At 43.7% G+C, this 25,587-nt stretch overlaps 2 protein-coding genes across 2 annotated transcripts in view; one reads left to right on the plus strand and one right to left on the minus strand.

Annotated features, from left to right (window-relative positions):
* MIB1 (MIB E3 ubiquitin protein ligase 1) overlaps positions 1 to 3,032 on the minus strand; it is a 60,566-nt gene extending 57,534 nt beyond the window's left edge. Inside the window, exon 1 of the mRNA XM_066626400.1 lies at positions 2,505 to 3,032. Coding sequence (XP_066482497.1) covers positions 2,505 to 2,733 — 229 coding nt within the window. The 5' untranslated portion in view covers positions 2,734 to 3,032. The remainder of the gene's footprint in view (positions 1 to 2,504) is intronic.
* A 7,128-nt stretch (positions 3,033 to 10,160) lies between these two features.
* ABHD3 (abhydrolase domain containing 3, phospholipase) lies at positions 10,161 to 23,109 on the plus strand. The gene is made up of 9 exons (XM_066625000.1): positions 10,161 to 10,437; positions 14,370 to 14,533; positions 16,510 to 16,692; positions 18,019 to 18,064; positions 18,953 to 19,065; positions 20,122 to 20,295; positions 21,661 to 21,709; positions 21,794 to 21,959; positions 22,367 to 23,109. Exons 1-9 carry the CDS (start codon positions 10,291 to 10,293, stop codon positions 22,543 to 22,545), a joined length of 1,221 nt encoding a protein of 406 aa, XP_066481097.1. The 5' UTR covers positions 10,161 to 10,290; the 3' UTR covers positions 22,546 to 23,109.
* Positions 23,110 to 25,587: the final 2,478 nt, after the last annotated feature.

Consider the following 25,587-nt stretch of genomic DNA (forward strand, 5'->3'; position numbering starts at 1 on the left):
GGTATACAGGAATACACAGCGGATATCTAATGGGGTCCACATATATTCCTAACAGGAAACAATACTGTAAACTAAAGCAAGTGTTCCAGTAACATGGCTTTTCAAAATAGAAAAAGAGGTAATCTTCAAGAAACCATTCTACAAAAGTTAAAGACCTTTCTGTATGAAGCTCAAAACAATTTTCCCTTTAGCTGAGTAAGCATAATATTAATAGAAGTTTCACAAATATGCTTCAACTTAATAAAGCATAAATATTTTTGGATTATTAAAACAGCGGTCTTAGATGATATTAAAGATCTAGTGACAGAGAATGACAACTCGAAAGTCAAGTGAAAATCAATTCACATTTTAAACCATGCATTTATAAAAATATAATTTCCCTTTAACTGTTAAAAGTCACTCAAATGTTAAGAATTATCTTAAAGGGATCTTTAACTTGTACTAAAAATATTAATTTGCTAGAGAACTGCGAGTATCTTTCAACTACAAATGATGGCAAGTGAGAAAGCAACAAAGTTCCCAAAAAACATAAGCCTTTACAGGAAAGTGCTATTTTAGGCATGTATATAAGATTTCTTATATTACAATGAACTACCTTTTATTGACCAATTGACCACAGAGCCAAGCACAATACTACCTATTCAGACTGGTGGCAGTAGCTTTTCAAAGTCTTAACTTCAACTAGCCTTTCCCAGTGCTGCTACCCAAGATGCAAGGGACTGAACCTGGTCTTCTGTATATCTCTCTTGTTCATAGTCTCCTAAAATGTTGCACCAATACATTTGTCAAAAAAAAGAAAAGAAAAAAGTCACACAAATGCAATACACACAAATACTGTATTCATTTAGATACAGTAACTCAGGCAAAAAAAAAAATGCTAACCCTGTTGACAACCTTAACTCCAGCCCTGCCCTAAAAAGATAAATGGCCCTATGTGAGAAAATCCCAAGCACAGAAGACAACTGTGCAGCACACTGAAGCTCCCCCTCGCACACATGATTAGAACAGCCAGAATCCATGCAGATTGGGTAGAAAAGGGGGCACCTAAACCACAGCTTGCTTCCTGCTCTCTCATACTTTTGCTTTCTAGGGGTATGTTGACAGCACTAACCATTAAGTGATGTGTTTGAATTGACATCAGAGCTTCTAGCGCATATATATGCAAACTGCAGAAGCCATGCAAACATATTGCATAAAGTGTGGAGCTGCTGGGGGGGGGGAGAGACTCATCACTGGAAGAAAATTAAACTCACTAGGACTTACTTCTGAGTAAATGTGAAAAGAATCAGGCTCCACAAGTTGTTAACATATATAGGAGGAAAATAAAAGATTAGAAGTGAGCATGTGCTTTTGAAATGATTTTAGGAACACATAATATAAATGATCCATTCTTATTATTTTAACTTTACTTAAAGGAACATAATTTGTTAGTATAGTCTGAACTACTTATATCACAAGCACCACAACAGGAGTTCCTTTGAAAACAGAGACATTTTGCTATAATCATTTCCCTGCAATCTTTAAATGGCAATGACAAAGCCTCATTCCCCAGCTGTTGAAAACAGAACAATTGTTTTTATTTTAAAACATTTATAACCCATCATTATCTACCCTGACAGGGAAGGTCAAGGCAGTTTATGGGGTTAATATAAACACCAAATCAAATCCAAAAACAATGAGTACCTTCTCCTTGACTAAAAAAACAAAACACAAAAACAGGGTAAGCTTTCCGAAGTCATCTTGGTTTTTTACCACAAGAGCAACCACTACTAGACTTTAAAACATCTCATGCTCCCTGTCATGGCATAAATGCTACACTTTCCCAAATGATGACAAAAGATGCTGATATCATGTCTATTAAGACAACACGTCTCCCACTAGACTGTAAGACACTAAGCATACAATGCTTGCCTTTACTTCAAGTTTCTTCACACTTCTTCAGCCTAAGGCTGCAATCTATGCCATCCAATGCCAACCTAAGGCTGCAATCCTAAGCATGCCCAACATGAAGGTGGGGAACCTTATCTTGAGTAAAGATGTATGGGACTGTACAGAAAGCCCCAGATCCTAACAAACAAAGTGGGGCATTCTTTCAATGAAATAAGAGGAACCTTTCTTCTCCCCAGATGCATATCAAATAGGGAGGTGAGGGTTACTCTCTCTTGCCACTTCCCTTCACCCCCCAGATCTCTGATTTAGGGCCTATCAGCAGCATACTCGGCTGCAATTCTATTCCACTTTCCTCAGAGTAAGCTCCATTGACTATAATGGGACTTACTCCCGAGTACACAGGCATGGGACTGGGCTCTAGGGCTGTAATCCTATCCACGCTTACATGGGAGTAAGCCCAACTGATATAATGGGACTGACTCCTGAGTAGACACGCATGGGATCGGACTCTCGGGCTGCAATCCTATCCGTACCCGCTTGGGAGGAAGCCCCGCTGACTGACGGGACTTGCTCCCGAGCAGGCACGCGTGGGACTGGGCTGTCGGGGCTCTCACCGGTGGGCGCGCTGTCCAGGACGCGCAGGTCGTAGGCGCCCGAGCAGCGGTAGTTGGCGGCCGTGCCATTGTCCCAGACTACCACCACCTCCTCGGGGCTCTCGAAGCTGCGCACGGTGCCCACGTGGCCCTCGCCGCCGTCCTGCTTCCCCCACTTCCAGTCGGGCCCCCGCACGACCCGCGCGCCGACGCCCTCCACCATCACGCGGTTGTTCCTCGCGCCGCTCATCGCCGCGGCGCCCCCGGCCTCGCCAGCAGGGAGGGAGACTGAGAGCCGCCGGGCGCCGCTAACGGGAAGCGGAGGAGGGAGCGAGGCGCGCCGCCGCACAACAAAGGCGCCGAGCTGGAGTCGGGCTGCGGCCGGCCCGGCCGGTCTCACGGAATCGAGGGGCGCGGCCGGCGCGGCCTCCGCCAGCGGAGCGCCGAGAGTGCGGCTCGCTGACTAGCGCCCCCCTCCCGCGGACGACTCTCCGCCCACGCAGACGCTCTCGCGCCGCTTCCTGCGGGTTCCGGCAGCAGGCCAAACCTGGCGCCTCAACTGACACATCCGGGCACCGGGCGGCGGCGGCGCTGCCACAGGCACCAGGCTCGGCGGCGGGGCCTTCTGCGCATGCTCCGATCCTGCCCTTTCGGAAGGGGGTGGGGAAGGCAAGGGACAAGCCGGCGCTGAACACAGACTGAAAGCTAGACTCACAGACAGGGCTCGCTTTAGGGTTCACCTGGGCATTTCGCTCCTCTTTCCTTCACCATGGAAGTGAGAGCTCACCACAGGATTAATGGGATCTTTAGAGCCCAATGTCTACGCAGAAGTAAGTCCCATTAGAGTCAATGGGGCTTACTCCCAGGAAAGTGTGGACAAACTTGCAGTCTAAATGTACCAGCATGTCAAATTATTGTTAGTTTTAAAACATTTTAAGATGCATATAAGTTGCCTTCATATAAGTCAGGGGAGCACAAGCTTTTACTTACAATTTTGCTTTGAGCCTGGCCTAGGAGGAAGTCTGCATTTAGAGCCCATTCCTATCCAACTTTTCAGCACCAATGTAGCCATGCCAACAAGGCACCTGCTGCTTCTTTCAGTGGAGGGGCAGTCATGGAGGCCTCTCAAGATAATAAAACATTTGTTCGCTTACCTTGGGGCTGCATTGCAGCTGCATCAGCCCTGGAAAGGTGGCTAGGATTGGGCCCTTAATTAGTTTCACCTTTGCAGCAACTTGAAGGGTGTTTTGGGCTGGGAATCCAAACCAGACAAGGGGATAATTATAGGGTATATTTGCATTGAAATTGACACCAACAATGCATTTTTATTATCACTTCAAATAAGATCAGAGTTTAAAAGAGCATTAGTCTTTACTACTACCTTTTTTTTGGATTGCCAACTCCCAGCCCAAACCTATCCAACTTTCCAGCACCGGTGCAACCACAACACAGCCCCAGGGTAAGGGAACAAATGTTTCCAAACCTTAAGGAGGCCTCTGTCACTGCGCCCCAACACCGGAAGCAGTGCTTTCCCCATAGGCACAGCAGCACCGGCACTGGAAAATTGGATAGGATTGGGCTGTCAATTGGAACAAAGTTCTAAATAAAGGACACAATCCTAACCAGGTCTACTCAGAAGTAAGTCCTATTTTGTTCAATAAGGTTTACTCTCAGTTTGGTTAGGATTGCAGCCAAAGAATAGTAATTTTGTTTCCAGGTGGACACACTGCTGCCTTATCACAACAGATGAAAGTGGACACCAGGATGCAGGTCTCCTATTGTCTTGTGTGCTCCCTGAGGCATCTGGTGGGCCAGGAAGCTGAACTAAATGGACTTTTGGCCTGATCATGATGGGCTTTTTTTATGTTCTTGTGTAACTACACTAGAGTCCTGGATTTCTCTACTGATATCTAGGAATCACTTTCACTTATGCCCCTGGGAGAGATAAAAAGGTCTTCCAATCCCACAAGTTGCCATTTAGACAATAAGATAAGGTACTCTGGAATACTATTACCTCTGTGATTCCAAACAAAGGGAAAAGGATTAGCGACACCTAAGGAGACGAATTGTGTATTGCGTTTATCACAGTAAAGATTGCACATCATTGTTTCATTGCATACAGCCCCTAAGATCTTTATAAAAGAATTTAATTTATATCATCCTTATATACACTGTACATCTCAGCCTCACAATATCACTCTATAAAGGCACAGACCTTTGCTTAGTCCACATATTACACTAAATGCTAAGCTAAGCACATTTACTTCCCATTGATTTAATGAGGCTTAAGAGCTTAATTCTGCCCTTAAGAGGAAGACTTAGGGTCCAACCTGAGCTGTCTGTGACAGATCAGGAAAGAGAAATTGGGGTGTTGGTGGACAAGTCGATGAAAGTGTCGACCCAATGTACGGCGGCAGTAAAGAAGGCCAATTCTATGCTTGGGATCATTAGAAAAGGTATTGAGAACAAAACAGCTAATATTATAATGCCGTTGTACAAATTGATGGTAAGGCCACACCTGGAGTATTGTGTCCAGTTCTGGTCGCCACATCTCAAAAAGGATATAGTGGAAATGGAAAAGATGATTACTGGGCTGGGGCACCTTCCTTATGAGGAAAGGCTACAGTGTTTGGGCCTCTTCAGCCTAGAAAAGAGACGCTTGAGGGGGGACATGATTGAGACATACAAAATTATGCATGGGAAGTATAGAGTGTATAGAGAGATGCTCTTTACACTCTCACATAACACCAGAACCAGGGGACATCCACTAAAACTGAATGTTGGGAGGGTTAGGACAGACAAAAGAAAATATTTCTTTACTCAGCGTGTGGTCAGTCTGTGGAACTCCTTGCCGCAGGATGTGGTGACAGCATCTGGCCTGAATGCCTTTAAAAGGGGATTGGACAAGGAAAAATCCATTATGGGTTACAAGCCATGATGTGCATGTGCAACCTCCTGATTATAGAAATGGGCTACTTCAGATGCAAGGGAGGGCACCAGAAAGCAGGTCTCTTGTTATCAGGTGTGCTCCCTGGGGCATTTGGTGGGGCAGCTGTGAGATATAGGAAGCTGGACTAGATAGGCCTATGGCCTGATCCAGTGGGGCTGTTCTTATGTTCTTAACCCTATCCAATTTTCCAGTGCCAGTGCAGCTATGCCAATGGGCATGCTCTGCATCCTGTGGTGGGGAGGCAGTCACAGAGGCCTCTTTAAGGTATGGGAACATTTGTTTGCTTACCTTGGGGTGGCATTGCGGCTACACCGGTGCTGGAAAATTGGGTAAGATTGGACCCTTAGATGTTATGGAAAGTACATGGATGTCCAAGAAAACTGCAGCTTTAAATCCTCTGCTTCTTTTACATGCATTACAAGAGAACACATGACATTGTGCTCCAAGTTTTCTTGTCCTCACTCCACTTGGTAGGCCAATGACATCACATCACACATTCTTTTAGTTACTACACTTTCTACTAAGGGGAAAAAGAGGTTGAGCTACGGAACCACTGCTCCTAGACAATAATATGTTTCCCAAGGTTGTACTCTAAGACCCATTTATTTCAGTGGGACTTATAATGTACAAAGCTCTGGATTGGGCAACATTTCCCAGTTAATTTCATAATTAATATTCAGCAACTTGATGACAAGTAACTCAAATGTCTGACTAGCTAGAATCTAAAAATTGGATAGCAGACTTGGAAATGGAACCCAACTCCTTGCCCCTGAAAATAGACAATCTTTCTTGAATACTCTGCCAAGTCAAACTCTGCCCAGTAGATGGCAGTCACTAACCATTTAAAGATAATTCCACCATAGCCCCTAACCCTATGGTTTTGAAACTCTCGGGAGTTTGAAACCTGCATTAAGTCTTGGCAGGGGCAGGGGGGGGGAGGGCAGCGCTCAGGGGGCTGCAGGGACTGGGGCAGGGACTGTGTGGGGAGCCCTGCGCGAGTGCCTGCAGGGCGCCCCAGGTCAGGGAAAAGGGAGAGTGCATTCATATTGCATATTGGCAACCTTCAGTCTCGAAAGACTATAGTATCGCGCTCTGAAAGGTGGTTCTGGAACAGCATCTAGTATGGCTGAAAAGGCCAATCCGGGAGTGACAATCCCTTCCACACCGGGAGCAAGTGCAGTCTGTCCCTGGTCTGTCTCCCTGGCTATGGGCCTTCCTTCTTTGCCTCTTAGACTGTTGGCCAAGTGTCTCTTCAAACTGGGAAAGGTCATGCTGCACAGCCTGCCTCCAAGCAGGCCGCTCAAAGACCAGGGTTTCCCACTTGTTGAGGTCCATTCCTAAGGCCTTCAGATCCCTCTTGCAGATGACCTTTTATCGCAGCTGTGGTCTACCTGTAGGGCGCTTTCCTTGCACGAGTTCACCATAGAGGAGATCCTTTGGGATCCGGCCATCATCCATTCTCATGACATGACCGAGCCAACGCAGGCGTCTCTGTTTCAGCAGTGCATACATGCTAGGGATTCCAGCACGTTCCAGGACTGTGTTGTTAGGAACTTTCTCCTGCCAGGTGATGCCGAGAATGCGTCAGAGGCAGCGCATGTGGAAAGCATTCAGTTTCCTCTCCTGTTGTGAGCGGAGAGTCTATGACTCGCTGCAGTACAGAAGTGTACTCAGGACGCAAGCTCTGTAGACCTGGATCTTGGTATGTTCCGTCAGCTTCTTGTTGGACCAGACTCTCTTTGTGAGTCTGGAAAACGTGGTAGCTGCTTTACCGATGCGTTTGTTTAGCTCGGTATCGAGAGAAAGAGTGTCGGAGATTGTTGAGCCAAGGTACACAAAGTCATGGACAACCTCCAGTTCATGTGCAGAGATTGTAATGCAGGGAGGTGAGTCCACATCCTGAACCATGACCTGTGTTTTCTTAAGGCTGATCGTCAGTCCAAAATCTTGGCAGGCCTTGCTAAAATGATCCATGAGCTGCTGGAGATCTTTGGCAGAGTGGGTAGTGACAGCTGCATCGTTGGCAGCAGGTAGCAAGCAGCAGCAGCAGGCAGCAGGCACCTGGTCAGCAGGGACGGCCTCTTCAAGATTCTCCCCAAGATCGGATGTCCACCCAGGCTCCTCAGCATCATCAGATCCTTCCACAAGGACATGAAGGGCACTGTTGTCTTCGATGGCTCCACATCAGACCCCTTTGACATCCGAAGCGGTGTGAAGCAGGGCTGTGTTCTTGCACCAACCTTGTTTGGGATTTTCTTCGCTGTACTGCTGAAGCAGGCCTTTGGAACTGCAACAGAAGGCATCTATCTCTGGACCAGATCAGACGGAAAGCTCTTCAACCTCTCCAGACTGAGAGCAAAGTCCAAAGTCCAGCGGAAATGTCTGCGTGACTTCCTCTTTGCTGACGATGCAGCTGTCACTACCCACTCTGCCAAAGGGAGAGTGACTCCCTGGAAAGGGAGTCAGAAAGTAAAGCGGAGCGATCGTGCTCTGCTTTCGGTTTTGCGGAGTGGGGTGCAATCACTCCGCTTTCACTTTTCCTGACCTGGGGAGCCCTGCCAAAGGTTGTGCAGAGCTCCCCGCATCCCCGGGAGGCTGCAGGAGGCTTGGGCAAGTGCACCCAAGCCCCTGCAGCCCCCCTGAGCAGAGGCCAGGACCCACAGGCTGGGGCGTTGCAATGCCCCAGTTTGAATACCACTGCCCTAACCATTTAAAAAGTGAAGGAGATAATGTTACAGTGAGGATTCTGCAGATTGCAATGTGGTCTTTGCTTTGTTTTAGCTCCTGCATGTCACCAATTCCTTGCGATCTTCTAGAAAGTTTCATGCAATGGATATTAATTAGGAAATTATTTCTCAAACTGTGGGTTGGGACCCACTAGGTGTGTTGCAAATCAGTTTCAGGTGGTCCCCATTCATTTCAATATTTTATTTTTAATATATTAGACTAGATGCTACTATGATATGTGACTGCATCTGGGAAAATGTTACACTTCTGTACTTTTAACTGGTTACTATGTATATGCTTTTAACAATGATAGTAAATGGCACTTACTCCTGGGTAAGTGTGGGTAGGATTGCAGCCTAGGATTGTTAAAAATTTCCTATTTGATGATGTTACTTCTGGTCATGACATCACTTCCTGACAGATTCTGATTCTGAAAAATGGGTCCCGGTGCTAAAAGTTTGAGAACCACTGAATTAGGGATTTCCATTCTTATGACACCAAGGTGGACTTCTGGTTCTTAAAATGAATAACTGCATACAAATCTGCCACAACATATGGTAGCTTTCCCAGCTGTGTGCACACAATATATTTTTAGCACATCAAAGACGCTGTTCTTGTAACACATTTCTACCTTCTGTTTTCATTTCTAGGTTGAGTACAAATGAACATTTTCCTTTTAACATTTCCACTGTTTTTATTTCCTTATTGCATGGAAGTGCCTTTCCACCATCCTGTTTCAGTTTAGCAGGGCTCACCATCTTTCCAAACCTGGCTCCTGCTTTTGGATGCTTCACCACTCTACACATGGAACTTGCTTTTGTGTTGTAGTGTTCATGGATGGGATGCTTTTTGTGTGTTCTTTCATTGAATTTCTTCAGGGGTGGGGTGGGGTGGAGGGGGTGTAATATCTTGTGTCATTTTGTTGAGTAAACAGAAACACATTGTCTTCTAGCTTTTTTTTCTTTCATAGCTCATTGCCAGTGTCTCAATGTGTGTCTTGTTGTATTTAAGGAAAATATCCTCATTCTGTTCACTACACTCTGGAACCTAGTTTTTTCCCCCTTTTAAATTTTGCTTGAACATTCCAGGGAGAGAGTTTGGGGGACTTCAAAGGCTGCTTACTGCATTTGGAAAATAAACTGGACCTAAAACTGGAACTACAAACGATGTTACTTCAATGACTGTTCTTCAAACCATTGTGGCCCTTCCTTATGACCGCCTTATGCTACTGGCAATTCCTCTCCAATCAGTAACCTTGCAAACAAAAAGATTTCTCTGAACTACAACTCTAGTGATTTCTTCAGAATGACTGTCTGTGAAGGCTGCTAATACTGTATTTGGAAATTAGGCTAGTTCAACTAGCATATGTAAGCCTTAAAGGACTTTATTTATTTATACAGGTATTTATATACTGCCTTAGACTCATTCATATGAGACTAATGGCCCAATCCTATCCGACTTTCCAGAGGTGATGCAGCCATGTGAACAAGACATGCACTGCATCTTGTGGTGGGGAGGCAGTCAGTCATAGTTGGGGTGGGGGCTTCGTGAGGCTTTGCAGAGCTTTGTGCCTCAGGGGGAGGTGTGCCACTGCAGCCTGGCGACGCTTTCATCCGTGGTCACCAAAAAGGATCACCCCAGGGTGCGACTTTGGGGTTTTCTCCTTCTCCAGCCCCCCAACAAGCCCACTTGGGATTTGTTTGGTGGGCATCTCTTCTTTCCTCAGAATCTCCAGAGGGCCCAGTCCTAGCCAGCTTTCCGGTGCTGATGCAGCTGCAACGCAGCCCCAGAGCGAGGGAACAAACCTCCCCTAACACCGTGATGCCCCACCCAGCACGATGCAGCGCGCAGCGGCCCCCTGACAACACTGCATCAGCGCCAGGAAGTTGCAGCGGGTCCTGACTCAGCATTTCCAGCCCAAGCGGCGAGAGCCTCCCTGCTCCCTCGCCCGGGGGAAGAGGAGGACCGGGGGCGGAGCCATCTCCTAGCCGGGCAGCAGCAAGAGGCTGTGGCTGCTGCCGTCGCAGCTGCAGGTGCCTCCGGAGGGGGCGACATCGATCGGTCTCGCTCGGGAGAGAGGCAGCGGCCGGCGCGTCCTGGCGTGGCTGTGATGCTGCAGCGCCCCTGAAGATGAGCCTGCGAGGAGTGACCCGCGAGCTGTCCCTCTACCTGGAGAGCCAGGTGCGGGAGGGGCTGCCGGCCTCCGGGGTGGGCTGGTCCCTGGTGCTGTGCTTCGGGGCCGCCTACGCCTGCTACTACCTCAGCAGCATCGCCAAGGTAGGAGCCCTTCGCCCTTGGGAAGCCGCCCGCTCCGGCGCGTCGGGCTAAGGCTCTCCGGCAAGGCGGTGCCCTTGGCGGGAGAGGCATCCCAGGAAGCGCGGAAAGCCGCTCTGTCGCAAACAGTAGCGCTGCTTTGGGTGTTATGGCGAGAATTGTTAACGCCGTTATCACTGTGAGCCCGGGAAGTGCCAGGCTTTCCGTCTCTGCTCTGGTGTCCTCCGCAGCAGGCACTGCAGGTGAACCCACCAGCCTTCTGGGGGGAATAAAAATGGGGACTAACAGGGATCTACAGTGGGTGGGGAGGCAGGTGAGGCAGAGCCTCCCCACCAGAGTCCTTTGAAAAGTGGTGGCTGGGTAGACAGGGGAGGCAGAGCCTCCCCACCAGAATCTTTTGAAAAGTGCTGGGTGGAGAGGCAGGTGAGGCAGAGCCTCCCCACCGGAGCCCTTCAGAAAGCGCTGCTGCTGTGTGAGGCACCCAAGCACCCACAACTCATGCGTTCTGCCTGCCTGCTCCTCTGCCCTCCCTGTTCTGTGCGTGGGTTGTGGGTGCTTGGGTACCTCACAAGGCAGTGGCGCTTTCCCAAGGACTCTGGAGGGGAGGATCTGCCTCACCTGCCTTCCCACCCACCTCACATCCCTGGACTCTAAAACCAGGGCTGCAATGTGTGGTGGGCTTGTATACTGTTCAGTGTTGTGAGAAAGGTTGAAAATGGTGGAATGTCTCTAAGGGGAGATGAAAGTAATTCAGGAAAAGCATTCTTGAAAAAGCAAGTCTTCAGGCCAGACTTAAGGAGGAGGAGGAGATACTCTGATGAACTAGACTAGGGGTGTCAAACATAAGGCCCACAGGCTGAATGTGGCCCCCAAAGGCAATTTGGGGCAGGAGGTCTGGTCTAGAGGGTAGAGCCTCCATTTGCCTGAAGATAACATCGACAGGTCGCCAGTTCGAGGCCACCGGCACCGTGCGACCTTGAAGCAGCTGACAAGCTGAGCCGAGTTATTCCATCTGCTCTGAGCATGGGAGGATGGAGGCCAGAATGTGAAACCAGATCAGAAAGAAACATCTGGACTGTTGTGGTTCTTGAAAGATAGAACCTTCTTTCAATTGTAAAAACCCCTACGGGGATTTAATCAGCCTGCCTATGTAAACCGCCTTGAACAGGGGTGCTCACACTTTTTTGGCTTGAGAGCTACTTTGAAACCCAGCAAGGCCCGGAGATCTACCAGAGTTTTTTTTACAATGTTCGCGCCATCATAACATATAACATTTATATGTATAATGTATGTTGGTGTACCTTGAGCCCCACTGAGTATAACAGGACTTACTCCTGAGTAGACATGCCTAGGATTAGGCTGTGAGGCTGCAATCCTAGCCACACTTACCTGGGAGTAAGCCCCATTGAGTACAATGGGCCTTACTCCCTGTGTTTCCTCCCAGAGGCACCTGAAGGGGGGGTCGGCACTCCGCGATCTACTCATTTTGCCTCGCGATCTATCGGTAGATCGTGATCCACCTACTGAGCACCCCTGGCCTTGAATAAAGTCTGAGGAGAAATCTGACAACCAAGAAAGGCAGTATATAAATACCTGCATTATTATTATTATTATTTCTCCAGTCCCTGTTACAGTTGGGCTCTCCCAGCTTGATAATTGGGCTCTGATGATGTCACCCCCGTCCCCCACGCAATGCTACCTTCCCATACTTACCCAGCACATGGAACCCCAGCCTCCAGGACCAACTGGGGAAGCATTCTGAGGCTTCCTTGCGATCTAATACATTATTTCCAGAAAACCAGAAGTACTGTTTCCTGATTGTGTTGGGAACCTTAAAAGGCTTCCCACGTGGTCCTGGCATTGCACAGGCTCAGTGCCCGGGGTGTTTGCCTCATTTGCCCAGTGCTAGGTCTGCAGCTGGAGTTTGACACCCCTGAACTAGGAAATTTTGTTCCATCAAGGCCCTGAATAAAAACACATTCCCTGTGCTTTGTTTTAACGAACCTGTTGATTAGCTGCCTGTCCATAATGCTGTCCTTTTGATTTTGATTTGTTTTATTTCAGCCTACAGAAAATTACTCCTTTATCCCTGGAGCAAGTTTATGGGGATGAGTATCAGGTCAGAACAGTGAGATGCAACTCTACAAAATGCCCAGTCCTCATCCATTGATCTGTGTCTGAGGCTCATCCTGCTGAAGACCATTTTCTTCTGGGCTTCTTGTGGTTTCAACTGGGCTGGATTTAAACAAGATGACAAGTGCTGGAGACAAGTACCTGCACTAAAGCTTTCTTTTTCTGTATGCTTTGAAGCTGTCATATTCTTATGCAGAGGCTTTATCTGGATTTTGTTAATAACCATGGAATCTCCTTTTGGTTACAGTGCATTGTCCTTCAGTTCTAAAATCATTTTCTTGGAAAAATGAAAGGGCAAACCTTTGTTCACATGTGGGATACTGGCTAATGACCTGATCCTAAAATTGCCTCCCACCTATCTGCCTGCTGTGCTATCACAATGTTGTGCAACATCACAATATATAACATTGTGTTACCGCTAGATTTAGTGTTCCGCATTTGAGCTAAACTGTAGGAACCCATAAGATGGATATGTAAATGCTTCTTCCATTGTAGTATTTCATGACCACACAATGGCTTTTAGAATTTATCCTGTGCACACACATTTATGGAAAGCTACATCAGAATGAATTACTGGTGTAACTCTTCCAGGGGACAAATGCACTGAAATTGCGGCAATGACAGTCTTTTCCAGTAACCCTGCTTCATTAGGGCCACTTCACACAAATCATTTGTGCTACAAATGGAGATATTATCTCTGTATAAGGAAAAAAGTAAACATTTGTGAAGTGCAGAATGAATATTTTTCAACATTTGTGCACAAGTTAGGAGGCTACATGATTCATGCACTTGTGACAAAGAAAACATTCACACTGAATGTGACAATGTCCTAGTGTTTTTCTTGCACAGAATTTCTCTCTGTAAGAAAATCATCATGTGTGAAACAGTTCTTATCTAGACCTCCCAAATTCCCCCTTTTAAAGCTTCGTTGGTAGCTCTGTCTTTGCTTTTGATGCTCTTCATCTTGAATTCCTGAATAGGTTCTGTTGCTCACTCACCGCCTCTCACTTCCACACTGTAATTCAGCTTATTCCCCTCTTCATTTCACCCCTACCTCCTTTTTAATTGCTAACAAATTTTGCTGTTAGCATTACTGCTATGCTGTTTTCTAGGTTGCATAGCTTACAAGCGAATAGCATCTGCTTGTCTCCAGGGCTGACCCAACACTAATTGGCATGTGAGGCAACACATCAGAAGGAACGTACTCCTACACACATGCATACTAATTAACAGAGCAAAATCCATGAGGACTCGTGTGCAAGCCTCGTTAAAATCCATGTTCCACTCCCATTAATTTTAATGGGGCTTGTGCAAGCGCAGACAGAACCGCATGGTTTAGATTTGATACCTCCAACTCTGCCACCTTTTAGTGATACACAGAAAAGCTTCCATTCGAGCAGCTCCCTCACTTTGCTGGATGATGAGACCATCTCTGTTCATCTTCAGAGTACAGTGTCATGCAGGTGTTTTCTTCCATACACTGTCTCGCTGGAAAAGGAGTGAGATTGTGCCTGTTGGTTCTATCCTATTGGATGCATGTCTACTACCCCTGCCCCTTCCCTATATGTTTGGCAAAAGGTGAAAACAGTATATGTGTAGGACTTCAACACTGTCAGGAATCATCAGGTTTCCTGAGAAATTTCAAGCTATACAAGCATATAGCTGTATGAATATAAAAACTCTGTTCTTGCTTTACACCAAACATGTCACTACAAGAAAATGTGTCACTACAAGAATTGAGTTGCATTTGCCTTGATTTTTTTTTCTTTTGGAGTTAAATATTTGCCTATCTATCTCTCTAGAAACCTCAAGTGGTGACTGGCAGTGAGAGCTTCTGCCACTTTCTACAGGAACATTGTCCAGTAGTGACAGAAACATATTATCCCACTGTATGGTGCTGGGAGAGCCGCGTGCAAACTCTCCTTCGCCCTTTCATCACATCTCGACCATATGTACAATATAGGAAGTAAGTGCCACTCTCCTCCGTAACTATTTTCACATTCATATTTTCACTATTTTCACATTTCACATCACTTTGGAAAGCAGCATATTTTTCTAAAGATCCCTGTCAATGTATATCAGTTAGAACACATCATGACTGTATAGATATTTTGCATTGTATTTGTAGATTATCTGGTGTTTATTTAGTTTATGTTAATACAAAAAGCAAGTGGTAGGTTTGTCCCATTATTAACCCACTTTTGCCTGGCCAAGAGGTGTACACATTTGGCCCCTGTTGTGTATATGCAATGTTGAGCAGAAAATTAACAAAACACATTTTGAAACGGGGTGTATGGCAAAAAAAAAAAAAAACCTGTTTCTCACAACTGGCAGAAACAGAATTTGTTTGCACATGGCCAGTTAATATATTTTTTTTCCAGAAACCAACCTTGAAACTTCTTCTGAAGGGTTCTCTTCAGTTCTTTCTCACTTAAGCTGATGTTTGCCTCTTATGGATAATTTTGCTGTGTGAGTGTGTTTAATTTAAATAGCTGCTAAAGGAAGGTGCAGGAATCAGAACTGAGACCTGAGCAGGTATTTAACCTTTTCTCACTACATCATGAGGCTAATGAAAATTGTGCCCTGGAAGCTGCTTTTAGCCCGTTTCCACTGGAGCCAATGGTGCTAGTAGTAACAGTAGCTTCAGAGTTGATGGGAAGAAAATTAAATACTCCCTCATCATGTGCCATGGTACAGTCCTGATCAGGCCCCCATCCCCATTGCTACTATTTAAATCTTTAAAAAAACAAACAAACCCAAACACACAGGGCCAAACTGCACATTTAACGCAATGTGTAGTTTGACCTTTTGTACATTATCTAGCAGTTACTAGATAAGGTCCCACATCTGCTCACACTGCTTGACTTGCACAACACTTTTTCTGTTTGTATTGTTGCTTGCAGTTTAAAGATAAAGTGATTGCTTAACAGCACAATCCTATGCATGTTTACTGACAAGTTAAGACTCGCTGTGTTCAGTAAGGCTTACAGTGCCTCCTACACAGCTTTACTTGGTGAGGTGAGGTGAGATTCTAGGTCACAGGTTTGTGTTGTTTTTAATAAGATTTACTCTCACGAAAGCATGTACTGGATTGGAGCCTTACTCCCTAATATGTTTTGTTAGGATTGCAGTATTAAATATTGTGATTACGGTAATGAGTAAAATATTGAAACGGATTTAGCTTCATAATTTTGAAAAGATTTCATTCTCAGTGGGTGCATGATGATCCAGTGCTTTTGAGTTTAAAGTCATCTGATATCTGCAGTTTCAATACCTATGGTCAGATTTAAAATGCCACTGATTATCTTATGAATTACAATTCGTCTTGACAAGTTTGGATCTCCAAAAATTTGTGTGGAGTGCCTTTGGAGGCTCCACCCCATTGCACCCCCTCACACTTGTGACTATAAACTAAAGATTATATATTTCCCCTAAATATAGGAATATAGGAAAACTAAAACATTTATGGAATAGGAAAGGGGGGAAAGCGAGGAAGACGAGATGGTCATCCTCTCTCCTACCCTGTCTGCACGATACAATACTTACTCACCTCAGTCAACCTATGAAGATTTGCTTGTTCTGCATAGTGTTTCTTGCTGGATCAGGAACCACAAGTGCAGACTGGATGGATATCTAAATGCTGCCTATCTGCACTGCTCTGCTTTCAGTGGGACGTGCATTTGGATGCACATTCTAGATGAGGATGCAGTTTCCTTTGTAAGCATGTCTAAATGTGCATTTTGGAGAAAACAGTACAATAAGAAGAGCACATCTACACTCCAGTGTGCATGTGATTCCTCATTCAGTGAGTAATTGAGTAATTCCTCAAAACCGTGAGAACCTGTTTCCATGTGTTAATATCATTTTCCAGTACAATGAATAGCGTTAGTAACAGATGGTGTTTTGTTTTTTTACAAAGCTAATCTATGTTGGTTTTTCTAGTGAGCTTATTAAAGCAACGGATGGAGGGCAGATTTCACTGGATTGGTTTGATAATGAAGACAGCATATGTTTCCCAGATTCCAGCACTAGACCCACTATCCTATTGCTGCCTGGCCTCACAGGAACAAGCAGGGAATCCTATATTCTCCATATGATTGAGCAGAGCAAAACATTGGGCTACAGGTATAGTAAGATTGATTGATTGATTGATTAGCTTTAAATAAAAAGGAAGGTGTCCATTCCCTTTTTCCTAGGCTAAATGACCCAACCCCTCACACCTCCTAATGAGCTTGGGAAACTGACTTATACCAGTGTTCCTCAATGTTTGTCCTCCGCTGTACCACTTCACATGGTTCACCTGTTCGAAATACCACCAGGAGTAACTGGCGATGACATCATTGCCAGTTACTTCTGGGTTGGGACACCAGATGTGATGCAACAAACATCACAAGAGGTGATGAGGTAAGAGGCTCAGGGTGGATGGGAGGACTTTTTCGAGCATGGAAAAGCATGCTTTGGAGCTCTGCCTGCTGAACCAAGCCTCCTACTGCTGTTTGTTGCATCATGCTCCTGGTATCGGTGTCAGTGCCAGGCAGCAGGTATTCAGGAGTCCTGCGAGTACCACCAAACACCACCTCAAGTGCCACTGGTGATACCTGTACCACTGGTTGAGAATCACTGCCTTATACTGAACCAGCTGATTGGTTCATCTAGGTGAGTGATCTCCAAAGTGTGAACTGCTACTCTATAGAAAAGCCATCCCCTGCATGAACAGAACTTACCGTTCCACAAGGCAGCCTGGTATCTTTGCTGCCAATCTCCCCCAAACATCACGCTGGGCAGTCATGTTTGCATATTTGTCGGAAATCCAGGCACCAAGCATATTGGGCCTCTATAATGCAGAAGCAGCTGCTCAGCAGCTTGGGGGCAAGACCAGCAGCAAAAAGATATCAGATTGTCCCAAAATATCAGGCTGTCCCATGGAATGGTAAGCTCCATTCACACAGGGGAAGGATTTCCATGGGTTCCAGTCCACGAGTTGTGGTTTGGCGCCTGCTGATATTGTCAACACTGACTAGCAGCGGCTATTCAGGGTTTCAGAGAAGAAGTTTGGTCTACTCTATCTGGAGATTGAACCTGAGAGCTTTTGTATATCACTGAGCCATAGCCTTTCCCCTAATGAGTATGTTAGCATTAGCTGGGGGAGGGACAAGGTGATCTTAGAACATATTGGTTGACTCTCTTATCTTTCATCAGGTATACGGATTAGTAAAGAATTCACTAATTTTTAGGGCTAAGCCAGGTTGACATTAAACTGGCTCAAACTGTGGAAAGGTTGTTTATAAATGGCAAATATCTAGCTATCTTATATGTGTGTATGGGTTTACACACACAAATATACACTTACATCCTTGTTTTGAGTAACTGATAAATCTGAAACAGTTTTAAAATGTATGCATCTTCACATTTAAGAAAGTTCAACCCACCAGTTCTTTCTTTTTTTTTAAGGTGTGTGGTTTTTAACTATCGAGGAATTGGAGGTGAAAACCTATTGGTAAAAATTGTTATTTAATTAAGAATTTTGAATAAGTATCATGTTAACATAAAGCAAAGGTGCCAGGACCTATAAGCGTGTCTATATGCAATTCATATTAATGCCATCTCAAGGGGATCTAGATCCATGCTGGTAATTTTCTCCCTACCCCATCTCTCATTTGTATCCAGTAGAGGTACAAACTATAAAGTGCCTTTATAAAGAACTGTAGGTGGGTCATTTGTTTATGTTGTTATTTTTACAATTCTTTGCTGCACAACAGCTGTTTGCACACCTTCCAGGGTGCTTTCAGTTGCAAGGGTTGTTGCCAGTGTTGCAGTGCTGACCCTTCACTGATGCATTTGACTTTGGGCACCTTTGAAATATTATTAGTACAGCACCCTAAGGATGTGCATTTGACTGCAATTGGGCTCATAAGCATAACCTTCTCTAGGAGTTACTACAGTAATGATCTATTGTGGCCCTGGTAGATTTAGGGCTCAATCCTAGCCAGTTTTCCAGTACTGGTCTAACCGCAATGCAGTAAGATAACAAACATGCTCCCTTCCTTGAGGAGGCCCCCTTGACTACTTCCCCACTGCAGGATGCAGTGCACACCCCATTGGCACAGCTGTGCCAGTGCTGGAAACTTGGTTAGGATTGCCCCCTTAATTGCATGGTGAGAATTACTTGGGAAGGTTTTGATTAAAATTTTAGTAGTGCAGTTCATGCCAAAAGTCTGCATTTAAATCCTTAGCAGACATATTTTTGAACAATGTCTCTTCTAGAAATATCCTAGGGCTTGTGTTTAACCTTTAATTTATGTAGCATTCTGGTAGTGCTTTAGCTTAGCCTTGCTGTAAGGATAAAACAAATGCTTATTTCACACTTCCATTTTTGACTCTATAGACACCAAGGACTTATTGTGCTGCGAACACAGAGGACCTGGAAATTGTTATTAATCATATATACAAGTTGTACTCCTCAGCTGTGTTTATGGCAGCGGGTGTTTCTATGGGAGGGTAAGTATTTATGTAATAGAAATCTCAGGAGTATAACTCTCTGGTCATTAGGAAGAAATTTGCAATGCCCTAGGTAAGGACTCATTACATAGTACAGAGTGTATGGAAAATGAACAAACTCATTTTTCACTTTACAATTCCCTGAAGGCATATAAGCTGACAAAGGAAAAGCAGATATTGTTAAAGATTCTCTGGTTGGCTCTTTTCTATGATCTGGCTGTCTGTATCATGTTCATTAGCATGCTTTTCTGCTAAAAGCTACAGTGCCTGTCAAAAGCCCACAAGTGACATAATTGCCACAAGTGACTTCCACTGCTGGAAACTGAGACTGAAAATTAAAGCAATATTTACATTGTAATCCTAAAATCAGAATAAAACACACTGCAGGATATTTACATTGATCACTATGTTAATGGTTTTTCGAACAGTCACAAGATATCAAGTTAGCTGTATTCCAGATTTATGTTAGGAAAATCTGTATCAGATCCATCTTGTGTAAGCTTGATTATCACAGCCAGTTTACCTATCATGATCATAGCTTATGTTACTGTGGAGAGGAGGTATATTACTTACTACGCAGAACTACCAGGCAGAACGGATTACTTTGTATCCAATAGTATCCAATAGGGATCCAATAGTGTTATTACTAAGAGATTTCTGTAAGATATACATAGACAAGCAGCTTATTACCTCATCAGTTTTCAACCTTTTTCATCTCATGGCACACAGAGACAAGGTGCTAAAATTGCCAAGGCACAGCATCCGGTTTTTGACAATTGACAAGGCACGGGGCACTGCTGGTGTGAGGCTCACATCCCCCAATGGCCCTATTAATAAATGACCCCAAACTCCTGTGGCACACCTGTGGACCTTTCAAGGAACACCAGTGTGTTGTGGCACAGTGGATGAAAATCACTGGATTACTTTATTGCAAAAGTAATACAGGTACATATACTAGCACAAATGCTTATGATTAGTGTCAGAGAAGTAAGTATCTAGGAGTAGTATGTGTCATGATATATTACCTGAAACCTGTGTTTTGTCTCCTGGCTGTAGCATGCTTCTTTTAAATTATCTGGGCAAAACTGGCAAAGAAACACCTCTGAAAGCAGCTGCCATTTTTTCAGCAGGGTGGAATGTTTTTGAATCTGCAGACTCTTTGGAGAAACCAGTGAACTGGCTTCTCTTTAATTACTATTTAACCACTTGTCTGCGGTCTTCAGTTACTAGGTGAGTCAACCTTGTATTAGTTTTGAAAGACCCCACAGTATGTTAACATGAAATTCATACCTGTTCTGATACCTTAAAGATGTAAAATAGCAGTATTCTTTCACTGCCAAAATAGTAGTTTATTAACCTCCATGATCTAACTCTTGGCGGTAATGTTGCTGACATCCAGCAGAGTTGCATTAAGTCAGGAGTGTCAAACTCATTTCATACAGAGGGCCGAATCATCATGCCTGCTGAGGGCCAGAAGTGATGTCATTAGTCAGGAAGTGATGTCATTAAACAGGTCATAACCAAAAATAAGCACCTTTTCTCATTTAGGAACTCATTAGCTGCAAATGACAGAAGAGAAAATACATAAATCTTGATCTTATTTTAAGATATGGGAGAGCCCCATTTTCATGTTGGTTGCTCTTTCAGCAGTAACTCCTTAGCACTGTTCAGCAGCTGAGAGCCTGAGGGCCAGATAAAAAGCTTCCACAGGCCATATCCACCCCCTGGGCCTTATGTTTGACACCCCTGCATTAAGTAGTTGCAATAACATCTGAAACACTCTAAGCATCTAGGAAAATGTACAATAAAATTATTTAAGTATTATATACATTGACTGCTTTCTTCAGGTTGAGTTGGATCCCAGTCTTATTTTTGACTGCACTTTATATCAGTACAGAGCCATGCATAGATTTCTTCTCACTAGAGTGCTTCAGAAAGCTCTATTGAAAGTTAAGCCTATGAGGTCCCCCAAAAGCAAAAGTACTGAAATTCTATCAAGGCTCCAACTTACATTTTCCTAACTGTAGCAAAAGGTGCCCCCCAAATGCGTGAGCCTTAGAATGAATGTGCAGCAGTCTGTGAAAAATCTTTCTTCATGTATCACTGCGATTCCCTTCTACTTGTCCTGCTATCAGGAAGAACAAGTGCAGAGAGGCCAGAACTTCTATTTTGTTGGGGAAATTGGCAGTTTCCCATCACCATGCTCCAGCACCTGTCTTCTCCTGTCTGCCATGTCTGGTGGAAGTGCTCTCATCTTTCTGGATAGCTGGCATTTTATTACCTCTTCTTCCTCCAGCTGTCTTTCTCATAAGGCAAGATAGGATGAGAGAGGGGTTAAGTGGTTACACTCCTGTTTGGATTTTTCTATATCCAGGGCTCCATGTTATCTCAGCAGCAGGGTTGCTGTTTGCATGAAGAGATGCTCCTACTTTACAGGTCTCCAGTGGCAATCACTCTTCCATGTTGACATGTACATTGGGCCTAGTTTGTAAATAGTTGTTTCATTCATGGCACTTTCTTTCTGTACATGTATTTTATGGCTTTGGATCCCGTTTTTAAGGCTCCCACTCTTTATGTATGTGTTTCTTTTAACAGACACCGGCAAATGTTTGATAATCTATGTAATATGAACCTTGTCATGAAGGTATGAGGATTAACCATTTGTTTTTCATTTCATATTTTAAATTTTACAATATCTTAAGTGCTGTTCTTAAACTCTGTGCTTTAGGCTAAGACCATTAGGGAATTTGACAAACAGTTCACTTCAGTCATGTTTGGCTATCCTACAATTGATGACTACTATGCAGATGCCAGTCCATATCGCAGGCTGAAAAGAATTGGAATCCCCGTGTTGTGCTTAAATTCTATGGATGACGTCTTCTCACCCAATCACGGCAAGTTTGTTTTTCTGTTAATAAGGTGCTCTTTGTTGACAATGCTATACTAGTGCAGAGTGTTGCTTCTGCAGCCCCATCAAACAGATAACTTTGAACTGTACCTGAAAGACAATGGAAGCTAGTGCAACTTCATAGGGTTGGCAGTTGCTTTGTATCTCATCTGAATAATAGATCATTTGAATTGCAATCCTATGCACACATACTTTGATGTATGCCCCCATTACATTCAGTGGCACTGACTTCCAGTACATTCATAGAATTGTGGTGGTGGTATTTAGTTGCCTTAAAGCAATATTCTACCTACATCAAACTGACTTAACCACAACAGTCCACTAGATATTACATGATACGTTTGAGATAGAAATGTTGGAACAGGCATTTATATTGTTTTCCCTTTTTTGTAGCCATACCAGTGGAAATTGCAAAACAAAATCCCAATGTAGCATTGGTTCTTACCTCTTGTGGAGGCCATATTGGTTTTCTCGAAGGACTATGGCCAAGGAAGTGCACCTACATGGACAGAATCTTCAAACAATTCATTCAAGCTGTGTTTGAGCATGGGAACAAAATTCTTAACATGTAGCAACTAATCAGGACTATGATTGCAGCACAGTGGCATATTACAATCAGGGTAACAAGCTTAATGCACATTATTTAGCAAATACGCCAGCAAAAAGACGTCCATGATGCAAAAGTATAGTTTTGCTTAGATGTTTTGCAATAATATTGATTGTGTTATATTTATTTTAATGCCTTATAAGAACGACCTTAAAAAAAAGAGCACTCTGCACACATTAACTTGCACTTAATCAAAACTATTAAGTAAACTGATAATTACTCAGGTTTTTATTTAACTTGTTCAGTTAAAAATCTTTTGTTTACGTGCATTTAATCTTCAAAAACACAGTTCTGTTCTAATAATAAGTGGGCTTCTCTTGAAGGGCATGGAGAAAATGCAAAAGGAATAATCAGCCATTCAAAGCCATCTTTAACTTCAGCCATGGACTGCAATAGTGTTTTTTCACTTGTTATATATTGACAGCTTTGTAATTTATGTTGATGCCATATATGTCTTTTTTCTCAACACTGTTAAAATTATGGCATTTATATTTCTACCAGAGGCTTTATGTTGGAACACAGAATGGAAATAAATCACATTTTCAGAAACATGTTTTAATTAATGTTTCATGACGTTTTGCAAAATATTTCTATGTAAGAATTCACAAATAGAAAACTAAACTGCTCTATAAAAGGAACCATTCAGTACAGAGTACAACATAGCTGGGGTATCCCCATTCCCCATCCAAATGGAAACAGAACTGCCATTGAAGTCATTTCAGTATATTCCAAAGAATATATGTATCTTTAGCATTTTGAGGTTTTGACTCACTGCCTAATTGCTTATTACATCAAACTGCTATCAAGGACCTAAAATGGAACAATTAAAAGGCCTTCCCCATTCCACTGGGTACTGCAGTACATCTTATTTCTTAGCATTCTGGGTGGAAGATATTTCTTCTGCAAACCTTAGCCACAGAGCCCATCTCAGCAGCCTCTACATTGAACTACCACAGTGTACTTGACATGGGGGTGGTCCTTGAAAGTGGCTTAAAAAAACTAAAGTTGATTCTTCTAGGCTAACCTCCATCCAGGAACACTCTACCAAGGTCATGTACTTGGGAATGCCAAGCCAAAACAAAACTCAACACGCCCCTATTCCTTCCACTAGTAATGTGCATGTGACTATGAGTGCATGTATAAGTGGGATAGAGGGGGATTCCCTTCATCTGCCTTGTGCTATCTCTCTTTGTGTGCAATACATAGTGTATGCATGTGTGTGTGCACTCGAACATGCATACATATAAAAAGCATATACATGTACAGGTCAAAGTTGTTTGAAGGAGTGAATATAACACCCATCCCATTATGAATTAACATGTTTATAATGCTAATAGCATCCTGAAGCCTCAAAATCTTATGTGCTGCTTTTCCCTTGTAGAAGAAAACAAGCCAGATAAAAAGTAGCGCTTGCATTGGATGCAAAATTAGACTATAGAAAGTTATAGATGAGCCTCTAAAATGAGTTATATATAACCTTGTTTCTTAAAAAAAAAACTAGAAAGACTAACGCTGCAGCTTCTGAAAATTTCCACTCAGCTAAAATAGGCTGTGCCTTACCAAAAAGTGCTTCAGAAGCAAATCTTCAAAAGGAAAGTGGAGATTTATTACCTTGTTAATATAATGACAAAAAGGTATTGTGTAAGCAGATCGTATCTACTTGAAAGGCTTTGATAAAAGATATGCCAAAATTTGATCACACTGACACATTCTAAAATCAAATTATGGTTCTTCTGACAGTCTTGCTAAAGGCTGCAATCCTAGTCACACAGAACACAGTGAGGCTTGCTTCTGAATTAGGCCCTGAACAAATAAGGAACCAACGTACAGACTTCTACTGTAAAATGCAAATTGGCCTGCTCTTAGACATGTTTACTCACAGAAGTAAGCAATTGAATTCAGCAGGACATATTCCTAGGAATAGTTGCATAGGATTGTTGATTTGATCAGAACAGTAATTGCAGTTAGGGTTAGAACCAAAATGGTGCTTGAATAACTAAATGGTCACAGTTAAAACGAACACTAAATTCTGCTCAATACAGTATTGCCAAACCATGATACATTAGCAGAGGCTAGCAAAACCTCTTTAATTAATTGGTTTCATAGTATGCATTAAATATTTTCCCAAAATACTTTTGTTTCCTTAGGAAATTAACCCAGATTTTATAAATACATTTTTCAAGTCTTTTTTTGTGCTTAGGCTGCAATCCAGTAACACTTCCCTGGGAGTAAGCACCACTGGGAATGCAATGGGACACCTGAGTAGACAGGCACAGGATTGCACCATTAGTCTTGTAAATCATCCCCAAACTAGCACAGCACGAAAAGTAGTCTCCCTTCTCTGTTTTATCCTATGTACCTTGCAGTGTTTCTTCTGGGACTCAAGGCTGAATAAGATAGGTTCCAATGTGTCCTAGTTCAGGGATGTCAAACAAAATGCTCATGGGCCGAACGCTGCCCCCAGAAGCAATTTATCCAACCTTATAATTGGGCTCTCCCAGTTTGATAATTGGGCTCTTTCGTATCTTGAAAATAGGATTTATAGTGCAAATAAATATGATTTATTTGTTAGCTGCCTTGAGTGCTCCTTTCTGGAGTGGAAAGTCAGGATACAAATTCTGCTAATAAATAAACCCTGTACATGTCTACTTGGAGTCTACTTACTCCCAGGTAAGTGTGTACAGGATTGGAGCCTCACACATTTTCTCTTCTGTCATTTGCAGCTAATGAGTTTCTAGGTGAGAACAAAGCGCTTATTTCTGGTCATCATCTGCTTAATGACGTCACTTTCTGCTTAATAACGTCACATCCAGTCCACAGGAGGCACCATGAACGCTTTCTGTATACAACGAGTCTGACATCCCTGTTGTAGTATGTATGCTTAGGATACCTAGAAAATGAAGACAGTCCATGCATACATTTCATCTGCAACTGACTACCCTCACTGTGTGCTTTTGGATAGCAAGAATAATCCTGGGGCTGGCAAGGGGGGGGGGGAACTAACCTG

This window comes from Tiliqua scincoides, chromosome 4, assembly GCF_035046505.1.
Source record: "Tiliqua scincoides isolate rTilSci1 chromosome 4, rTilSci1.hap2, whole genome shotgun sequence".
NCBI classification, from domain to species: domain Eukaryota; kingdom Metazoa; phylum Chordata; class Lepidosauria; order Squamata; family Scincidae; genus Tiliqua; species Tiliqua scincoides.

Coding starts and splice junctions, on each gene's coding strand:
- ABHD3 (XM_066625000.1), top strand. CDS start 10,291: ATGAGCCTGCGAGGAGTGACCCGCGAGCTGTCCCTCTACCTGGAGAGC. Junction 19,066..20,121: donor GCGGGTGTTTCTATGGGAGG/GTAAGTATTTAT, acceptor TCCTGGCTGTAG/CATGCTTCTTTTAAATTATC. Junction 21,710..21,793: donor ATATGAACCTTGTCATGAAG/GTATGAGGATTA, acceptor TCTGTGCTTTAG/GCTAAGACCATTAGGGAATT.